The following is a 19,486-nucleotide window of genomic DNA, read 5'->3' on the forward strand; positions in this document are numbered from 1 at the left end:
AAGTGCAAGGGCCTGAGTTCAATTCCCGGTTCCGCAAAAAAAAAAAAAAAAAAAAAAAAAAAAAAAAAGAAAAGAAAAAGAAGAGGTGACAATTGATATCACTGAAACAACAATCATTTGGAGCTATTATGCACAACTTAATGCCAGCAAATTGGAAAACTTAAAAGAAACAGATACATTTCTAAGCATTTATAATCAAACAAAATAGATTCAAGGGTACATAAAAAAACCTGAGCAACGCTTAACAAGCAAAGACACTGAGTCAGTAATAAAAAGTCTCCCAAGAAAGCCTAGGACTAGATAGCTTCACTGTAGAATTTTGCCGAAGCTTTAAGGAAAAACTAACACCAAGTCTTCTCAAATGATTCCAAAGGCCTAAAATGGAATGAACTCCTTCAAACTAATCTTACAAAGTCAGGATTACCCTTATACTAAAATCAGACAAATGTACAACAAAAATGAAAACAACCAAGCAGTATCTCTTATGAACAATATATGCCTAAATTCTCAAAAATACTCATCAAATCCAATAGCAAATATAAAGGATTATGATCAAATGGTATTTACACAAGGAATACAGGCTGCTTCAACATACACAAATCAATGAATACAGTACATTAAATCAACAGAATGAAGGACAAAAGCCTGAAGATCATCTCAATAGATGCAAGAAAAATATTTGATGAAATCCATTCTTCCTTCATGATTAAAACCCCTAAAAAAATTAGGTATCCTAGTAATGTACCTCTTCATACTGAATAGGAAAAAAATTATATATTTAAGATCAAGAACAAGATAAGAATGTCTATTTCTACCACTCATTCAATAAAGTATTAGAAGTAGTCTTAGGTAGAACAAGAAGACAAGACAGAGAGAAAGATGGGGGGGGGGGAGAATGAGAAGAAGGAAGGAAGGAAGAAAATCCAAATAGGAAAGGAGGAGATCAAATTAATTCTCCAAATGACAGGATTTTATATACTAAAAAAAAAAAAAAAAAAAAAAAAAAAACACCAAAACCTAATGACTCCACCAAACAAAGTGAGAACTTACAAACAAGTTCCACAAGATGCAGTATATAAAGTCAACATATAATAATCAAAATTTTTATATAGCAATAATGAAACTGCTGAGAAATCAAGTAACCATTCCATTCACAAAAGCTTTTTAATAAATTTGACCAAGGAAAAGTTCTTGACAATCAAAATTAGAAAACACTGACAAAGAATTGTAGGAAACAAACACAAATGGACAGTTTGTGTACATGCACTGTAAGAATTCACATTGTTAAGCTGTTCACACTACCAAAAGCAATCTACAGATTCAATATAACTCCCATACAAAATATTAGTGACATTCTTCATAGAAATAAAAAGAAAATCCTAAAAAAAAAAATCCTAAAATGTGAATGGAACCATGTAGGACCCCACTGCCTACATGAGAGTCAAAGCAATCTTTAGCAAAAAGAACAAAAATTGAAGTATTAAAATACATGTCTTGAAAGTATTAAAGCCATCATAACTTTGTACTGGCAGAAAATCAAACACAAATGACACTATAAGCCCAGACTCAAATAGATATTCTTACCAGTTTTTGACAAAGATGGCAAGAATACACACGGTAGAAAAGATAACAGAAGGTGTTTGGAAAAATGGCCATATATATGCTACAGAATCTGTGCCCTTATATCTCATCATATTCAAAGAGCAACTGAAAATGAGTGAATGATTTAAAGGTAACATTCAAAAGTAAGAAAACTAAGCAGGGCTCCATGGTGTTTCCTCTCAACCCAGCTCCCCTGGAGGCAGAGGCAGAAAGACTGCAGATTTGAGGTCAATCTGGGTAACTAAGCAAGGCTTCGTCTTAAGGAAAAAAAAATGCTAGGGACATTACTCAGTGATAGTGTGCCTTTTACTATAAATTTTGAAGAACAACAAAAAATTTATTATATCTTTAAATCTTTAAATAATAAAAAATTTATTATATCTTTAAAGTATGTCTGAGGATAATGTTCTTTTTACAGTCTCAGTTATAAATTTCTTTCTCTCATTCTTACTTTTTAATTATTGTAGACCTCTGATGGTTATTCATATAGCTCTACAACTGCAGTGTTCTCAGTATCAGTCTAAGCTGAACAGGAACCTAAGAAAGGTAGTGTCCAGGATGCATACTACATTCCAATGAGATACACTGCATATGCCAACCCTGAAAGAAGCTATGGAAAGAAAGTTCCAAATGAATAAACTAGAGTGTAGTAGGTAAAACAAGGACAAATGGGTGAAGTCTTTTTTCTTTTTTTTGGTGGAACTGGGGATTGAACTCAGGCCCTTGCATGCTTATTCTACTGAGCTGAAGTCTTGAGAGTTGTGGAAAGTATATAGACCAAGACACAAAGAATGATACACCTCAGAAATTCCATCAAGTGAGTGACATAATATATCACAGCCTTAATAGTGTTCTACCCTAGACAAGAACCCCATGGGTGGTTTTCCTTAAGGGGCTAGCTTAACCATGTAAAAGATGAAGAGAAATGTTTTCAATCACATGTTTTTCTCAGGGTTACCCATAAGAATGTCAACCATTGAAACACCATGAAATGGCTCTGACAAGATTGGCCACTTCATAAAATTTAAACATTGGTTGATGTGTCTTTTTCTGGCAGAAACATGTTTTAATTATTATAGCTTTGTAACATACTCTGAAATCCTGTACTCTGTCTTCAGCCTTGTTCTTTTTAGTTAAGATTTGTTTATATGGCTATTCAGTTCCATATGAGCTTTAGGATTATTTTCTACTACTTCTGTAAAAAAAATGACATGGAAATTTTGAAAGATTTCACTGAGCTTATAAGTTGTTTTGGATGGTACAGACATTTTAACAAGCCAGACACAGAGATAAGCACTCTATGATCTCATTTATAGCCACAAAAGTTGAAGTTACAGAATTAGAATAGAATTATTACCAGAGGCTGGGGAGAGGGGAGATGCTGGTTAATGCATTAGGAGGGGTAAATTCTGGTGTTCTAATGCAAAGCATGATGATGGAACAAAGTTAATAATAACATGTATTTCAAAATAAAATATTTTAAATGTCCTTGCCATAAAGAAGTGACACGTATGTGAGGTGAAGAATACAATAATTAACCTAATTGGTCATTCTCCAGTCAAGTTCACTTGCATTTCTACAACTGCGGTGGTCTTCCCGAACAAAACACTGACTTTCTCCGTTCCCTATTTAAAACTCCTGATGTCTGGTATGTGCTGTACTCTGAACTTTTCCTTGCTCCTTATTTATGTTTCTGGAATAAAATAATCTTTTTATTGTCAAAGCCCTTACATATACTGAAACTCCTTTCATCTACATCCCATGTGTCTGATTAACAACCCTTTGTAGCTTCTTTGGGAAAATGTTTTCTTAACCTCCAGACCAGATCAGGCCTCTGGACAGTTCTCCCTTCACCTCTTTCATAGTACTCAGTCTAATTTGTAATTATGCTTATAACAATCTATACTCTCTGCAGACAATATGATAAAGTGGTAAGAAAAGTTTAAAAAAATTACCAATGAATACCCAGGGTTCAATAACAAGCACACTGCTTGGACTATTTTAGGAGATTAAAACTTTTACTTAGTAAATGAAAGCAGAGGAAAATTGGGATGTGTTAGTACTTACCTGCGCACTTATCCAAGCTCTGCCAAGCATGATGGTTACTGAAGTGTACTTTTTCCTTTCTTTGCTTGATATTTTTTTTTGTTGTTTTCTATAAATTCAAATATTCATTGCCTCATAGGCTTTCTAGTGCTTGGAGGAGTCACTTCATGCTGGGGAAATGACATGGAATGAATATGTTTCTGTTGCCAGTCTCTGGTCTAATGTGGTGTGAGAGTTCACTATGCAGAATTCAATTTTCTTTGCATATGTTGGGTCCTTTGTTTTTGTTACATTCATGATCTTTGTGTGTGTGTGTGTGTGTGTGTGTGTGTGTACTTGGTACAGCGTGTCACTACGCAGATTGGAGTCATGGTGATCCATCTGTTTTCAGCCTCTGCAGCACTGGGATTACAGGCATGTGCCACCACACCCAGACTCATTTGCCAGCTCAGCACGTCTTGGGGGTGGGGCTGGTGCAGCATGCGGGACTGGGGAACAAACCCTGGTTCCTGCGCTTGCCAAACCAGATGCTTAGTCCGCTAATCATGGTCTATTTTGAAGAAAAGAAAAAGACTAGAAAATTCTAAGGAGATAAAGAGTGGATTAATGGTTGTCCAGATTTGTAGAGGTGTGATTAGGAGATGTTGGCTCATGAACAGTATTTTGATTTGAGATAATAAAGTGATGTAAGTTTGACTATAGTTACAATTGTACAGCTGTTAATGTGCTGGAATTTGTTGAATCTTGCACTCTACTAAAGTTTGTGGATTGTGTGGTATGCAAGTTTTTAATTCAATGAAGTTCATTTAAAAAAAAAAAAGAGATGGCATGGAATGAAAGGTAGCTGTGATCTGACATGGGAATAGGCTATCTCTGCCCTAAATTTTCCTTCTCAGAACCATTAAGGGCCTTTGTAGGGAGAGGAAGATTCACATGACAATACTTACTTGTTCCCAGGAAGAAATCATATGACGTTCAGCAGGTGCCTTTTCTATGATGGTTACCTCTGTCACACCTGGAGAAGATTCTAGAGGAAGGAAGAAAAAAAATCTATAGAGGTGCAATCAGCTCACACACAGTCTATACTACAGGTTAACTAACTGTTGATAATGGCACTAGGACTATCAGATCCTTCTGATGAATATTAAATCCCTTGTAATGAAAAGCAGAGAACTGGTTGGTCCCTGAAAAAGTACTCAGTTCCATAACTTAGGATGATAAAGTCTATTTGATAGAAAGAATATTAACAAAACATACAGTACATTATACTCAAACATTACTCAGTCACTTGTTAATTAAAAGAGATTCTAAATTCCTAGTGAATGTCTCAGTGGGTAAATACACACATTCATGGTGAAAAGGAATAAAGAACAATATCTCATCAAGTTTTATAAGACATTAAACTTCATTTGCTATTCTTCTAAATAAAACTCATTTTGAATATAACATTCCACTCTTTTCAGTACAAGATTTAGAAACTAGGCTAACATTATGAAAGATGAATTTTATTGAAAAATATTTTGAGAATGAAGTAAGTCATACCTTTACACTCCCCCAAAAGAAAAAGATCTCCAAACAATATGGTCCCTTCTCTTTGTGGAAATGTGACTTACCACCTACTCTGAGGTAAATAAAAAGCCATCTGGAAATATAAAAGATTCTAATACTCATGTCACATTCTCTACTTATCTATTCATCTATGCTCAAGACTTTTAAGTCCTTGACCTAAAATATAAAATCTTTTACAGAAGTTATTATGGCTTGAATTTTATCTTTTCCACAAAAGTTATGCTGAAGTCCTAACACCAGGATTTCAGAATATGATCTTATTTGGAAATTGAGTTGTTGCAGATGTAGTTTAGATGATGTCATATGGAAGTGCAACAGACTTATAGTCTCATGTGATTGGTGCCCTATTTATACTAGAAAGGACACCATGTGAAGAAACATACAGATAGAACAAGGCATTGTGAAGATAGAATTGAAGTGAAGCTTCTTTGAGACAAAATATGTCAACTACGCAACTGCACTGAAGATGGCAATTTGAACCTAATAGTAGGTTCATGCTTGCAGTGCCGGTCATTCTGGTCTTCTGAATACGGGCTGCTTGGCATGACATGCCAGTTGCTGCTGTGCTGTCTCTCGGGTAGATGATTGTTCAAAAAGAAGGGGGTGGTGAATGAAGGCAGGAGACAGGAAAAGGAATCTTGAAGGACTGTCCTGCTACAAGGTTGTATATGGTTAGATTTCTGGACTTATGTGTAAACAGAATTATATAATTCTTTCTGCCTATTTTTAAAATATATTTTAATTTTTTAAATGTTTTTTCATCATATTCTGTACAGACTTAAAGTTCAACATATCAATACTTAATGAAAAATATTCCATGTTATGTTCCATGTTATGCCTAAGATGTTTGATATTCAGACAGATAATGAAGTTAAGCTTAACAGCCTAGGTTGCATGGTAATAACAATAAGCTTCTCTTCTGGATGGTTAACAACCTAAGAGGTTTTGCTGACCAAAATTAGAGAAAAAGGAGGGCTGCAAGGAAAGCCAACATTTTGGCCCTAGCCTTCCAAGGTCAATTAAGACTCAGGACATATGAGGACTTGTACTGTAATGTCATGTAACTCGGTAGTTTCCAAATTTTCAAATCAAGGAGATTATGGGGCCAAAGAGGAAAATGATCGATGATGTAGAGTGTGCCTAAGGAGTGTCACATGTAGAGAAAACATTCTCTCAGGCTTTCACAGAGAGCACACTGGCCAAGCCATGGCCATGACTCATCCACGTGGCTGACATTGACAAATGTTCTACAATCTGAGGTACAGGATCTCAGGATAAATCCTGAGGGGATTTGACTGACCTTATCAGACCCAAAAGCTACAACTCTTGTTGCATAGGTCTTGCTTTATCTTGGTCTTAACCAACCAGCAGAAAAGTATAAAAACGAAGTATAAGAAGTAAAGCCATGGTGTTATGTTGAGCTGTAGGGGACTCAGGTCAACAATTTCTGACACTGCCAGTCAAGAGGAAGTCCCAATACTATTATGGACTACTGGACTCCTTTAGAATATTTTGCTGAGTTCACACACCTATAATATTCAAATGATGGAACTAAACAAAAAAAGGGGATACAGATGAATGTCCATTTTGTATCTGTGTATTCAAAATGGTTACCTTCTCTTAATGAATAGAGGGATTTGTTCTAATAGTGTTTTTAAATAGGATATCATGTCTGCATCTTGTACAGCAAATAACCACTAGGAAGAGAGTATGCAATGTGTTAATTTTTGGAACTGTCCTACCAATTTGGTTTGAAACTGTCTCATTGCTATTTGTTTCTCAATAAAATTATAGGAAAAAAAAGACAAAATATGTCAAACATTGTTGGCAAACTACCAGGGAAAGGCAAAGGAGGATCTATCTCCTGCAAGTTTAGGAAAGAGCAAGGCTCTGTTCACACCTTGACTTTAGATTTTAATAATCCAAAACTGTGCAAAAAAAATAGGTTGTTCTAGACGACACCACGTGTTTTTATAGCAGCCCTATCAAACTAATGCCAAGCCCATATACTTTTGCTCTTTATGATACTGTGTAAATTATCCCCACTGTTACCACTTTTTTTTTTTTAACATCATGGTCACAGCAAGCCTTGAAAAAATCACAGCAGTGGAATTTCTTCCAGCTTTTCTTTTTTTTTGTATTTAGTATGAGGTCTACAAGGTCTACAGAGTCTCACTAGGTAGATCGGACTCATAGTGATCCACCTGTGTTCAGCCTCCCAACAGCTGGGATTACAGGCTTGTGCCACCATGCCCAGTCTCAATCGCATTTCAGTGTGCCCCCGGGGGGTGGGGACAGCATGGCAGGCTGGCAATGAGCCTCGGCTGCTGCATCTGCCTAAGCAGGTGCTTTAATTTACTGAGCTATCTTCCAGCTTTGATCTATCTTCAGCATACCACCTAAGCTCCTGTCTCTACGTAGGCCTGTTTCCTATTAAATATTGCTTATATCTTCCTTCAATCTGGAAGATTGAGGACTTACTATATTTTCTTAATTTAATTTTCTTTCACAGTCCAAATCCTATGCTTCAGTAGTGTCACTTTTCTCAGAGTCATTTCTTCCAACTTCTCAAAAACCAAATCTGTACTGATATTATTACGTTGTACCCCATTCCTGACACAGATACCCATATGTGACAATGATTCTTTTCACCTACCCAACTTCTACTCATAATTAAGGCTAGCTTCAAGTTCTACATTCTGCATGGAACCACTTCTCTTTACTCCACCTCACAGAGATCTCTGATTTTCCTGATAAAGCACCTGATCTCCTGTATGGTCTGTACATGTTTGTACATTCTATGTTGAGCTTTATCTTGGTGTTATGCTTTGTGTGTATTCCCCCCCCGCAAAAGCCTCATGCATGTCACTGAGGCATGGTTCTATAGTTTGTGATTAATTCATGATCCAAGGCTGGGATTATGGGTCTGAGTGCTACATCCAGTCTGGGGCAGATAGCCTGAATGTAACATAAGAGAAACAGAGATATAGACTTGTTCTCTGTTGCCATTTTTGTTGCTACTCCTCCTTCTACTCTCTTGCTCTTTGCTGCCACTATGAAAGGTTCCTCTCTGCCATTTGCCATTCTGCTTTGGAGCCAGCTGAGTATGGACTGAAACCTCCAGTAACTGGGAGCTAAATAAACCTTTCCTTCCCTAATTTTGAGTGTCAGGTATTTGTCCCAGCAATGAGAGAAGAGTAACTGAGATACTTGGTTATTGACCATGAGGCCTAGGAAAACTCTAGAATTATATCAGACTTTTACTTTTATGTGATTCACTGATTCTATAATTGTATAGTACCCTTTCTATACAACTAAAGTTTCCTCCAAGTTATTAGAACACTCATATCTTGGCATTCAGCAATATAGCATCTAAAAATTCTTGACTCCACCTGATCTCGTCTTTCTTTATATACTGGGTAGTTGTATAACCTATGACCTGAAATGAATCTTCACTTCTGTTTGCCTTCAATAAGACAGAATAATGATAGGTTCTGGCCCTAGTAAGAATTGCTGAAACTATCATGGTGGTCATCTAATATGGCTGAGCCCTAAAAACAACAGCTTTAGGGGCTGGGGAGATAGCTCATTAGAATATGCCCTTGCCTGGCAAGTGCAAGGGCCTGAGTTCAATCCTGGGTTCCACAAAACAAAACAGAACAGAACAGAACAAAACAAACCAAACAATGGCTTCTCTGCCCAGAGGCCACCTCCCTCATTCTTCTCTAGCTCAGCCCAGGGTGCAATTTCCTTCCACCTTTCCCACCACCTCAGGGAAGACCCCCGATCCACTCCTGAGATATTTCTAAACACCCCCCTCAAACTCCACCCCTAGCAAAAGTCCATAAAAGCCCCAGCTTGCTTTTTCTCAGGTAGGAGGATCTACCTAACCCATCTGCCCTCAGTCCTCTCCGTGTCTATGGATTTAATAAAGGCTTCTTTTATCTTTCTTATCTCTTTTTTGTGCCTCCGAAAAACCTATCAAATACTATTACTTCCCTTGGTCAGAGAAGCAGAAGTAAAAGAGCTTCGGAAAAATGAAAAGTACCATATAATTACACATGCGATTTTTGTTTTGTTTTTGTCTTCTGTTCAATACCATTTATAAGAGATAGGAATCCAAGTGCTGTTCTGGAAAAAAAAAAAACAAAAAACCAAAACTAAACTAAACTTTGAACTTCAAGCCATTACATCTGGATAAATCTTTGTTATATTAGGGTAGGATGGAAGATGGTTATCTGTTCCTTCAAGAGTGGTCCCACTTGATACTGTTCCAATAAAACCAAAATAGTAACTGGATAATAAGATTCATGTATGTATGTATATAGTGCTGAGGCTTCAGCCCAGAGCCTTGGACACACCATAAAAATGTTCTATCACTAAGCTATATATTTCCAGTCCTTAATAAATGTTACTGATAAGAACATGGAAGTTGACAGTGAGATAGCTCAGTGGTCTAAGGCACCTGCTTAGGTAAGCTTAGGCAAACACAGGGACTATGGTTCGATTCCTACAACCACATGCCACGCCAGCCCTGCACACAGGGCAGGCTAACCCGGCTACAAAAAACCCCCGAAAACAAAACCAACAACAAAAACCACAAAACAAAACAAACAAACAAACAAACAAACAAAACATGGAGGCTGAAAGGTTAAGCCAGAAAACCAATTCTCTGACACTTATGTATAGTTTAACTGAAAAGGGGTTATGTGCAAATGTTGCTGTGTGTTCCTTGGTCCAGCTCTTTAGATATTATTCTATAGAAATGTAGTCTAGCTTTTCAGTCTTAGCAAATTACTACTTCACATAAACTAGTATAGAATGCAGAAGTTTTTGTCAAGGACCCACCTGCTTACATAATGATATTGTCTGGCTATTCCCTCAGGGCATTCTAGTATTTAAGATTGTAAGAGGACACAGGTAATTATTCACTCTTCCTAGTAGATTATTCCAAAGTTGGTGTTAACAATTCCTCACACGCCTATTCCACTTTTTCACTGGGAGATGAAGTCTATTTCTCTCCTTTAATTTGAAGTTGGCCTTAAACTCCTTTGAGTAATGAAATATAGTAAACATATGCTTTGTGTTTTGGACATAACCTTCTTTAGGACTGGCAATTTCCCTTTTTCTTTGAGTGTCAAGCCAGTACATAATAAATCAAAGCTACTCTTCTGAGAGAGGCCATGTTGAGGAGCACAGAGTGAGCCAGACAAGTGACTAGACAGGCCATCACATAATTTGGGGTGGTTACCCAGTAACAGGTTGTCAGGACATTGAAAAGTCTGAGTCAGCAACATCTACACTTAATGAGGACCTAGCATATCCTCAGCTTGGGGAAATAACTGCCAAATATTAAACATGTAAGTAGAAGACACTGTCAAGAAATGCACTGATGGGGCCGGGGAGATGGCTCACCAGAATAAGCGCTTCCCTGGCAAGCGCAAGGGCCTGAGTTCAATCCCTAATTCCTCAAAAAAAAAAAAAAAAAAGAAATGCACTGTTACTTAAACAAGAGAACATGTAAAAACATGAAAACAAGATAATAAAGTGTTAAACTGAGTAATACAGGGACAAAGTGTTGAAGAACCTATTCTCAAGAAATTTGGAAAAGAGTTAGCAGGTGAGGTAGAGGGCAGATGGAGAGACTGGCTCTTCTTACAAGCATACTTTCAGAGGTATTTTGACCTTACAGTGCCAGATGTTGCAGTGGTAGCAGTAATAATTTTCTAATCCCACTGCTTCTTTTTTACATTAAGCTACAGGTACTTCCTACTTAACATCTCTTTTATGTACTGAAGTTCTCATTATACAGTTTGCTTTCCTTGGCTTCTAATGATGTTGTAGGCTAAAGGCCATTTTATCTTACCTAGCTAAAGTGAATTTCTAGCCTTAATCTAGAGTACATTCTATGGCTTGCAAAAAAGAATGCTGACAGATACAAGTAGTTTGGGTTTGTGGGTTAAGAAAAGGTGACTTGGTAAGACAAGAGAGGTCAAAGGAAGTTGTAATTTACATAATTTAAGAACTACGGCCAAAAAGCCAGTCAAAAATATGAGATACTTTGGGATGAAAGATATGACATTATATGTTTTCATGAACCAGAGGAGTAAATATTTTTGTAGCTAGATAAGACTTCACAGTTTTCTATTGCTGAACAATTACCACAAATTAGAACTTTAAACACCTTTTCAGTAGGTCAGTTATGGAGGTCAAGTCTGGCACAGCATGACTGGTTCCATTCAGGCTCCAATCAGTGATCTACAAGCTTCACATACTGCTCTGTTACCTGCTTCTAATGATGTTCTGTTTTCACTGCGAGCTTGAGATCATCTTAAAAGCCCATTACTGTTTTGGACAGATTTTAATTGCTGGGGCTGTAGGATTGAGTCTCAGTTATCTTTCTCTTGTTGGTGGGGCAAAATATCCGACACTCAAAATTCAGGAAGGAAGGGCTTATTTAGCTCACAATTTGTGGAGGTTTCAGTCCATATTCAGCTGGCTCCAAGGCTGGGCGGCATGGCACAGGAGCAACAGTTCAAGACAGCAAATGACAACAAAGCAACAAGAGCAAAAAGGGAGAAGGAGCAGCTGCTGCCTCTCTCCTTTCCTATATTACAAGCAGTCTACCTGGGTTGGGGTTGTAGAACTCACAATGTCTACGCCTTCCTCTTGCAGTGGAAGAGGGTGTTTACCAAGGAAGAACTCTGGCTCCCTCCTGAGTCAGTTCATTAAACTGCTAAACTTCTCACCTATGGACCAGTTCAGACTGCACTCCTCAGTTTCTTACATGCTATCAGTTAGGGCCACTCTGAGCTTCAGAGACCACTTGTATAGTCATACCTTGGTACTCAACTGCTTTGAAACTCATCAAGTTTGACAGTTGAGAAATTCTGATGTGATAGTTTTCTCCTAGTATTTGTTGTTTGGTACTATACTTGAAATACAACTTGTCAGTGTTGATTGCCTTGTGACCAGCTCTTTCCAGCTAAAAAATCCTTTTGGTACTCATCATTCTTCATATTTGTTGCATCTAGAACCAATTACAGCAAGTACCAAGGTACCACTGTATTCCCTATCACGAGGTCCCACTCATCTTCAGATAAACAACATGAAAAATCCTTTTCATGCTTTGAATCTCTTTAATGTTATTTCTGTTAACAGCATGTCTTGAAATGTGTAAATCTGTACTCACCTGTATAAAATCCCTTTTGCCATTTAACATATCCAGGATATAATAGTAAATTAGCTTCACAATCCTGGGGTGTACAGCAAGAATTCTCACAGCTGCTTTGAGAATTTCTTTTTTCTAAGTTTTACTGAGACATAATTTACATATCATAAAAGTTACCCTTTTATTAAACTGTATAAATCAGTGGTATTTAATGTATTCTCTGAAGTTGTACATTGCTACCCCAAAAAAGAAACTTCCAGTGGTCAAGATAGCTCAGCATTCTAAAGTACCTGCTTAGGCAAGCATAGGGACTGTGGTTGGATCTTTGGTACCACATGCCCTGCCAGCCCCATCTCCAGGGCAGGTTAAGTGGGCCATACACACACACACACACAAAAGAAACGTCACTCCTATTAGCAGTCATCCCCCACATTATTCTCTCACCAGACTCTGACAACCATTATCTACTTGTGGTATCTACATATTTGCTTATTCTGGACATTTCATATAGATGGACTCATATATATGGACATACAGTTTTGCAACTGTCTTCATTTTGTTTTCAAAGTACATCCATGTCATAGCATGTTCAATAATCTTTCTGCATTTTATATTGTATGAATGTGTATTTTGCATATCCATTCATCAGCTGATGAACATGTGTATTATTTCCACATTTGAGTATAACAATGATAACACTTATTTTTGTACAAGTGCTTGTATTCAAGCATTTCCAGTTCTTGAGAAGTGCAACTGCTGAGTCACATGGTAACTGTTCAACCTTTAGAGGATTCAACAAATTCTTCTCAAAGTTGCTGAACCATTTTACATTCCCACTAGCATTCTGATTACTTCCAATTTCTCTACATTCCTGCTAACATTTATCATATCTTTTAACGTCACTCTAGTGGGTTTGAAATGGTATCATATGATTTTCACCTGTATTTCCCAAATAACTTATGATAATAATCACATTTATGTATGCTTGTCTTAGTTTATCTTCAAATGTCAAGTCAGATCCTTCTAAACTGGATTCATCTTTTATTGCTGAATTGCAAGAGTTCTTTATAGATTTCATACATATGGCACTTCTCATAGATGATTTACAAATATTCTGTATTTTAATTATATTTCTTGATGGTATCAAGTGAATTTTTAATTTTCCTAAATCATGAATTATTCTTTTGTTATTTGTGCTTTTAGTGTCATACCTAAGAATCTATTGCCTAATCTAAGATCATGTGAAAACTAATTTAAGGCTCATGTTTTCTTCTAAAAGGTTTATAAGCTATTATATTTAGGTCTAATTTTCAGAGTTAACTTAGAGCTAACTTTTATATTTGATTTGAGGAAAGGATTCAATTTTCTTCTTTTATATGTGGCTATCCAGGTGCCATTGCACCATCTGTTGAAAAATTATTTTTCTGCACTAAGTAGTCTTTATATTAAAAAAAAATCAATTGATCTTAAAGTGATAATTTTTGGCATTTTAAGCCTATTCCACTGATGTACATTTCTTCCTTTATGTCACTGACACTCAATGAAACAGGGAAGATATGAGTCACAGGAACTGTCTTTTTTTATGATTGTTTTAGCAATTTAAGATCCCTTGCATCTCCATGCTCATTTTGGAATTACTTTGTCAATGTCTACAAAAGATACAGTTGAGATTCTGATACTATTGTTAGTTCCTAGGTTTGTAGATAAGTTTGAGCAATAGTTTCAGATTCTATTTTAGGTACCAAGGATCAAACTCAGGACCTCGTGCTTGCCAGGCTGGCATTTATGCCACTGAGCTATCTCCCTGGCCCTAGTTTTGGATTTTAATGATGTTAACTCTTCATATAAGTAAACATGGAATAGCTTCTCTTTTATTTTGGTCTATATTTTCTACGGAATAACTTATCTTTATTTTGATCTATACTTTAACAGGTGGGCATGCTTGTACTGGGGAGGTTGAGGCAGGAGGCTCACCTTGAGTATGAGGTAGCCTGGGTTACTTACTGTCTTAGTTACTCTTCTCTTGTTGCTGGGACAAATACCCAACACTCAAAGTGAGGGAAGGAAAGGTTTATTTAGCTCATAGTTACTGGAGGTTTCAAGACTCTGCCCCATTTTACAGGGTTTGGAGGATAGGCTGGGGTGCTGCCATGTCCAGGATGACCCTTTCCACACCTCTGAGAGACTGCTGCCTGTTGGGGAAGCAGCGTATGCTGTCAGTTTAATGGTAACCCATCCAAGTACTAACCAGGCCCAACCCTGCTTGGCTTCTGAAATCAGAAGAGATCGGGTGCATTCAGGGTGGGATGGCCCTAGACTGTCAGTTTAATGGTTTGCACCTCTGGCTCTGCCCTTCAAACCACTTGCTGCTCCTCCATCAGGGTCTGCCCCATGACCTACATGAGGCTGTGGGGGGGGGGACAACTAGTCACAAACCATAACACTTAGTGAATTCAAGGCCAGCCTGAACTACATAGCAAGACCCTGGCTCAACAAACAAAACAATCATACTAACTTATTTCTATTTTACTCTTTTAGATACTGTTGTATGTGGACTTATTTTCTTATCTTTGGATTGTTCATTGTTAATGTTTACTTCTTTTCCTTTTGTGTGAATTTCTCTAATATATAAGAGCATATTTGTAAGTAGAGATTATCTTTTATTTTTCCCAATTCATATGTCTTTATTTTACATTTACAACTGCCCTAGCTAGAACCTCTGATACAGTATTGAAGTGATAACAATGTATTCTTTTTTAGGGGGGCAGTAGCTAGCAGCTATTCATTTTGTTTTATTACTATGTTTGCAGCACATGATTATACTCCTTGTGGGGAGCTGGTAATTGTATGTAACATATCTCTATTCTGTTTTCATGCCCTTCCCCTCATCCCCCCATCCCGTTTGAGAAAGATCATCTCCTTTTTTTTTTTTTTTTTTTTTTTTAATGTATTTAATACAGGGTCTACAAGGTCTCAATACACAGTCCAGACTTGTAGTGATCCTCCTGTTTTCAGCCTCTCAAGTGCTGGGATTACAGGTGTGTGCCACCACATCCAGTGTCAATCACTGGCTCAGTGTGCCCTGGGGGTGGGGCTGACATGGCCCAGGGATCCAATCCTGGTCCCTGGGTCTGCCTAACCCAGTGCTTTAATCTGCTGAGCTATCTGGCTGGCCTTTCCTACTATCTTTTCTCCCCCCCCTCCTTTGGTTTTTTGAGACAGAGTCTCACTATGTAGTTCAGGCTAGCCTTAAACTTACAATGCTTCTCCTGCCTATGCTTCCCAAGAGCTGGGATTACAGGCATGCACCACCACACTTGACATGTATTGCCTATTTTTTATTTCACTTCTATTTATATTTTAGGTTTCTCATATCACAGAAACCATGCAATATTTAAGCTTGTGTGTGTCTGATTTATTTCACTTAAATCACAATCACAAGGTACATCCATTTTTCTACAAATGACTCATTTATTCTTCTTTGTGGCAGAGTAGTACTTTACAGTGTAGAAATGCATTTTCTTCCTCATTCATCTATTGGTGGATAGATAAGTTGTTTCCAAAATTTAGCATTATTATGAATTGTGCTGCTTTAAGATGAGTATGCATGTATCACCGTTAAAGTGAATTCTTGTGCAGAAAACATCAAACATATTAAGCCTGAGACTGCAATCCTTCAACAACTTGTAAGGCTGGCCCTTGGTTAGCATCTAGAAAGCTTCTCTCTCATCATTCTCTGGTAAGAATGGCTCACTATATCTTGTGAGTGCAAATAATCTGTTTTTTGCTGAATAACTATTTTTCTTTAGGGTCTCTTGAATTTTGGTATATGCTAAGTAAGGGTTTTTTATATGACTGTTTTCCAATAAAAGGTCTTGACTCCTTGACTGAGGTAAGCTTCTTAGGTAGACAACATTACATACATGTTGTCAAAAAATGTTGCGGAATGATTTAATTCTGTCCCACATAGTTTTATTGCAAGAACTCCTGAAAGTTTGCATTTGATTTCACTGACTTTTGCGCATGCACTTTTACCTCTATTAATTTTGTTATTTTTCCTTAATGCTGCACAACCATATGACCATCTCCCAAGTCCTCTATTCCTACCATTGAATCATTAAACCTGGTATGGTGTTGGAGAACGATAAAACATTTTTTTGGTTGTTGCTGCTTTTTTAAAAAAGGCATAGAAATTTGCAGAATTTTAAAAGTACACACTGAAAGACATAAGGTGCTCTATCCTACCTCATTTTCCCTCCTGACTTTGATGCCTTATTTTTATGGGTTTCAGAGGAGCTGAAGTACTGGTACTTCAGACAGATAGGGGTGTTGACCATACTAACCACAAAAAAGATCTCATTCTGACTGACCTAATGGAGATGAAGATAGGGTTGTTATCTGCATGCCACTGATACTTGAGCAGAAACTGACTTTGCAGTAACTTTTAGATGTAGGTTTTATAATGCAGAAGACACATTTGCAGTTATCAGGAACAGTTTGTTTTAATAATACCATAGATGAGCATCAGCTTAAGAGTTAAAGAAGTCAAAATTGTAGCTTTGATACCTTGCATATCTCCTGGGGCTGATGGCCAAAGAAAATGTCACTAGACAGGGCCCAAGCAGGTCCCAAAAGTGGAAAAGGGGAATCTTAACTAACACCATCTGTGGGGCAAGTTACAGGGTTTGCTGACTGCCATCACTGAAAAAGAATTTTCAGTACCCATCAGTAAAAGGCATAAAGAGATTTGTTAGGCAGAATTTTTAAAGTCACACTGAAAGAAACAGAGTGTGGGTCCTGAAGAGGGAGAGGCCCTTTATCCCTGTTGTGAATGGTATCATCATGATATTATCAGTTGGTTCTTCACAGATGCCCTCTTTAGGATGAGAACATCTTAAATTATTTTTAATCATCACAAAAAGATTTTGAATTTCATCAGTGCTGTTTCTTCACCTATTGAGAGTTAGGTGGTTTTTGTCTTTCAGTCTCCCAACTGGTTATACTACTTTAATTAACTTTTAAATATTAAACAAATTACATGTTCCTGGGCCAAATCACACTTTGTCTTGGACGTCTACTGTAGAAGTGAAGCAAATCCAAACAGCAACCAAATACATAATTTCAAATACAGTAGTATAAGTTTTGCTAAATTAAAATAAAATGGGACGAAAAAGAATGGGAAGAGATGTTAAGAATTATATTCTAGGAAGGTGTCTTGGAGGTAACAACAAATTTTTTTTTTTTTTTTGCGGAACCGGGGATTGAACTCAGACCCTTGCGCTTGCACTTATTCCACTGAGCCATCTCCCCGGCCCAAATAGAGTCGGGACGGGGGCGCGAACCGGCGACCTCGCGCTCTAGAGCCCGGCGCGGGGACCGCCGCGCTAGGTCGCCGCCTAAATAGAAAGAGTCGGGACGGGGGCGCGAACCGGCGACCTCGCGCTCTAGAGCCCGGCGCGGGGACCGCCGCGCTAGGTCGCCGCCTAACAATAATTTGACTAGAGATGTGAATGATGGGAGGGAGACGCTGAAGAAAATTCCAAGTGGAAAGCGAAGCCAACTGCAAAGAGCTTGAAGCAGGCACAGCCTCAGTGTGTTTAAGGTTAGTATCACGAACATGGCCACCAAGGTTAAAATAGTGAAAACAGAAGACAACAGAACTTACAGGGATGGGAACGTCACGGTAAAGATACTTAGATTTTATTATAATTGTGATGAGCAGACACTGGAGCATGCTTTTCAGCCTGCATGGACAATCTCCTTAGTTTTCTAGTTAACTTTTTTTTTTTTTTTTTTTTTGATATCTAGGTTCATTTTCTCTGAGATGTGTTTTTTAATTTCTGGGAAATGCCAGCGACCTCCTCTATACTACCTGGGGGCAGTGATTGCTGACCTTTTTTCAGGCTACTGGTAGAAACCTAGTGTTCTGTCTTTTGTATTTTTATAGCCCCAGAGGCTAGCATAAACATTTGTTAAAAACAACTAATCTCTTCAGCAGCTCAAGCTTGACTCTTCCTGAGCAGTTCAAGTGCTCTGTACACGGTGGCACCGGCCTGTCTTGGCTCAGGGAAGTTCAAGAGAACGCCCACCCAAACACTGACCTCCCACTCGCCGGGGGCTCACCGTGTTCCCTTCACAGGTCTTTACTCGTCCTTTCCAGCCCTGGGTGGATCAAGCCGGGATGGGAGGAGGGAGGCTGGGGCTTCCCAGCTTTGCCGGCCCACCCTCCCCGGCCTAGTTACACCCCGGGCCCCCACGCCCACCCATATGCAAGGTCCAGCTCCGGCGGTCCACGACGCCATCCGCCCTTCTTGTACTTCACATCCCTCTGTCCTACTCACCTAGGATGCGAGTGATGCCAAGGGTCAGCTTCTCCAGGTGCGGCTTGTTGCAGCCGGGCGTCGGGGGTGACGCGTCCTCCATGGCTCCCGTCCCGGCTAGCCGCGCGGCTGCCACCGAGGCGACGACCCGCGGACCAGAGGTGGCCCGGGGGCCCCCGCCTCAGCGTCTGCGCCTCCGGGGCGGAGGCATGCCGGGAGTTGTAGTTCTCGAGGCCTGACGGCGCGCGGGAGGAGGATGGGGCACCCGGGCGGGCCCTGCCGCAGCAGCCTCACGGCAGGGCGCTCCTACCCGCGGCCCGGGTCAGGGTACCACCCCGCAGCTCCGCGACCCCGCCTCCCCTTCACCCGTAAGCCCCGGCCCAGCCGCTGCCTAGCCCGCAAGCGGGGGCGGGCCTCTGAGAGGGACGGCCAATGGGGATGGCGCCTGGAGGCCGGGGTGTGGCGGCCGCGGCGCGACGCTCCCAGTGGCGGTTGTTTCAAGATGGCGGCCGCGGCGGGCCCCTCCCGTCCCGACGGCGCGGCGTTTTGGAGCCGCGACTGTATCCTTTGCCTGGCTGGCAGGGGGCGCCGGCGCCTTCCTCAGTGCCGCGAGGGGCGAGCGCTGGCCTGCGACTCCGCGGGGACCCAAGCGCGGGGTTGACCCCGGGGGCGGGGCCTGCTGCTGTGAGACCTCAGTGTAGGGCCGGGCTCTTCCCTGGCGGGGTATTGTGTGACTCAGTCTGCACTTCCAGGTGTGCCCATAATTCCCACCTGTTCT

General features: G+C 39.5%; 2 protein-coding genes across 6 annotated transcripts in view; one reads left to right on the forward strand and one right to left on the reverse strand.

Annotated features, from left to right (window-relative positions):
* Tpgs2 (tubulin polyglutamylase complex subunit 2) overlaps positions 1-18,829 on the reverse strand; it is a 38,547-nt gene extending 19,718 nt beyond the window's left edge. Inside the window, exons 1-2 of the mRNA XM_004623712.3 lie at positions 18,730-18,829; positions 4,596-4,675 (exon numbers count right to left, since the gene is read on the reverse strand). Of these exons, the coding sequence (XP_004623769.1) occupies positions 4,596-4,675; positions 18,730-18,811 (162 nt within the window). The 5' untranslated portion in view covers positions 18,812-18,829. The remainder of the gene's footprint in view (positions 1-4,595; positions 4,676-18,729) is intronic.
* Positions 18,830-18,952: 123 nt separating this feature from the next.
* Positions 18,953-19,486, forward strand: part of Kiaa1328 (KIAA1328 ortholog) — a 434,847-nt gene continuing 434,313 nt past the window's right edge. For 2 of the 5 annotated variants that reach the window (XM_004623599.2, XM_023714416.1), the window contains exon 1: positions 18,953-19,268. In XM_004623599.2, the coding sequence (XP_004623656.2) occupies positions 18,965-19,268 (304 nt within the window). In that variant the 5' untranslated portion in view covers positions 18,953-18,964. Of the gene's footprint in view, positions 19,269-19,323; positions 19,461-19,486 lie in introns of those variants that run through there. The other 3 variants (XM_023714438.1, XM_023714421.1, XM_023714442.1) reach the window with 3 other exon arrangements.

Source organism: Octodon degus, unplaced genomic scaffold, assembly GCF_000260255.1.
Source record: "Octodon degus isolate 3935 unplaced genomic scaffold, OctDeg1.0 scaffold00003, whole genome shotgun sequence".
NCBI lineage: Eukaryota > Metazoa > Chordata > Mammalia > Rodentia > Octodontidae > Octodon > Octodon degus.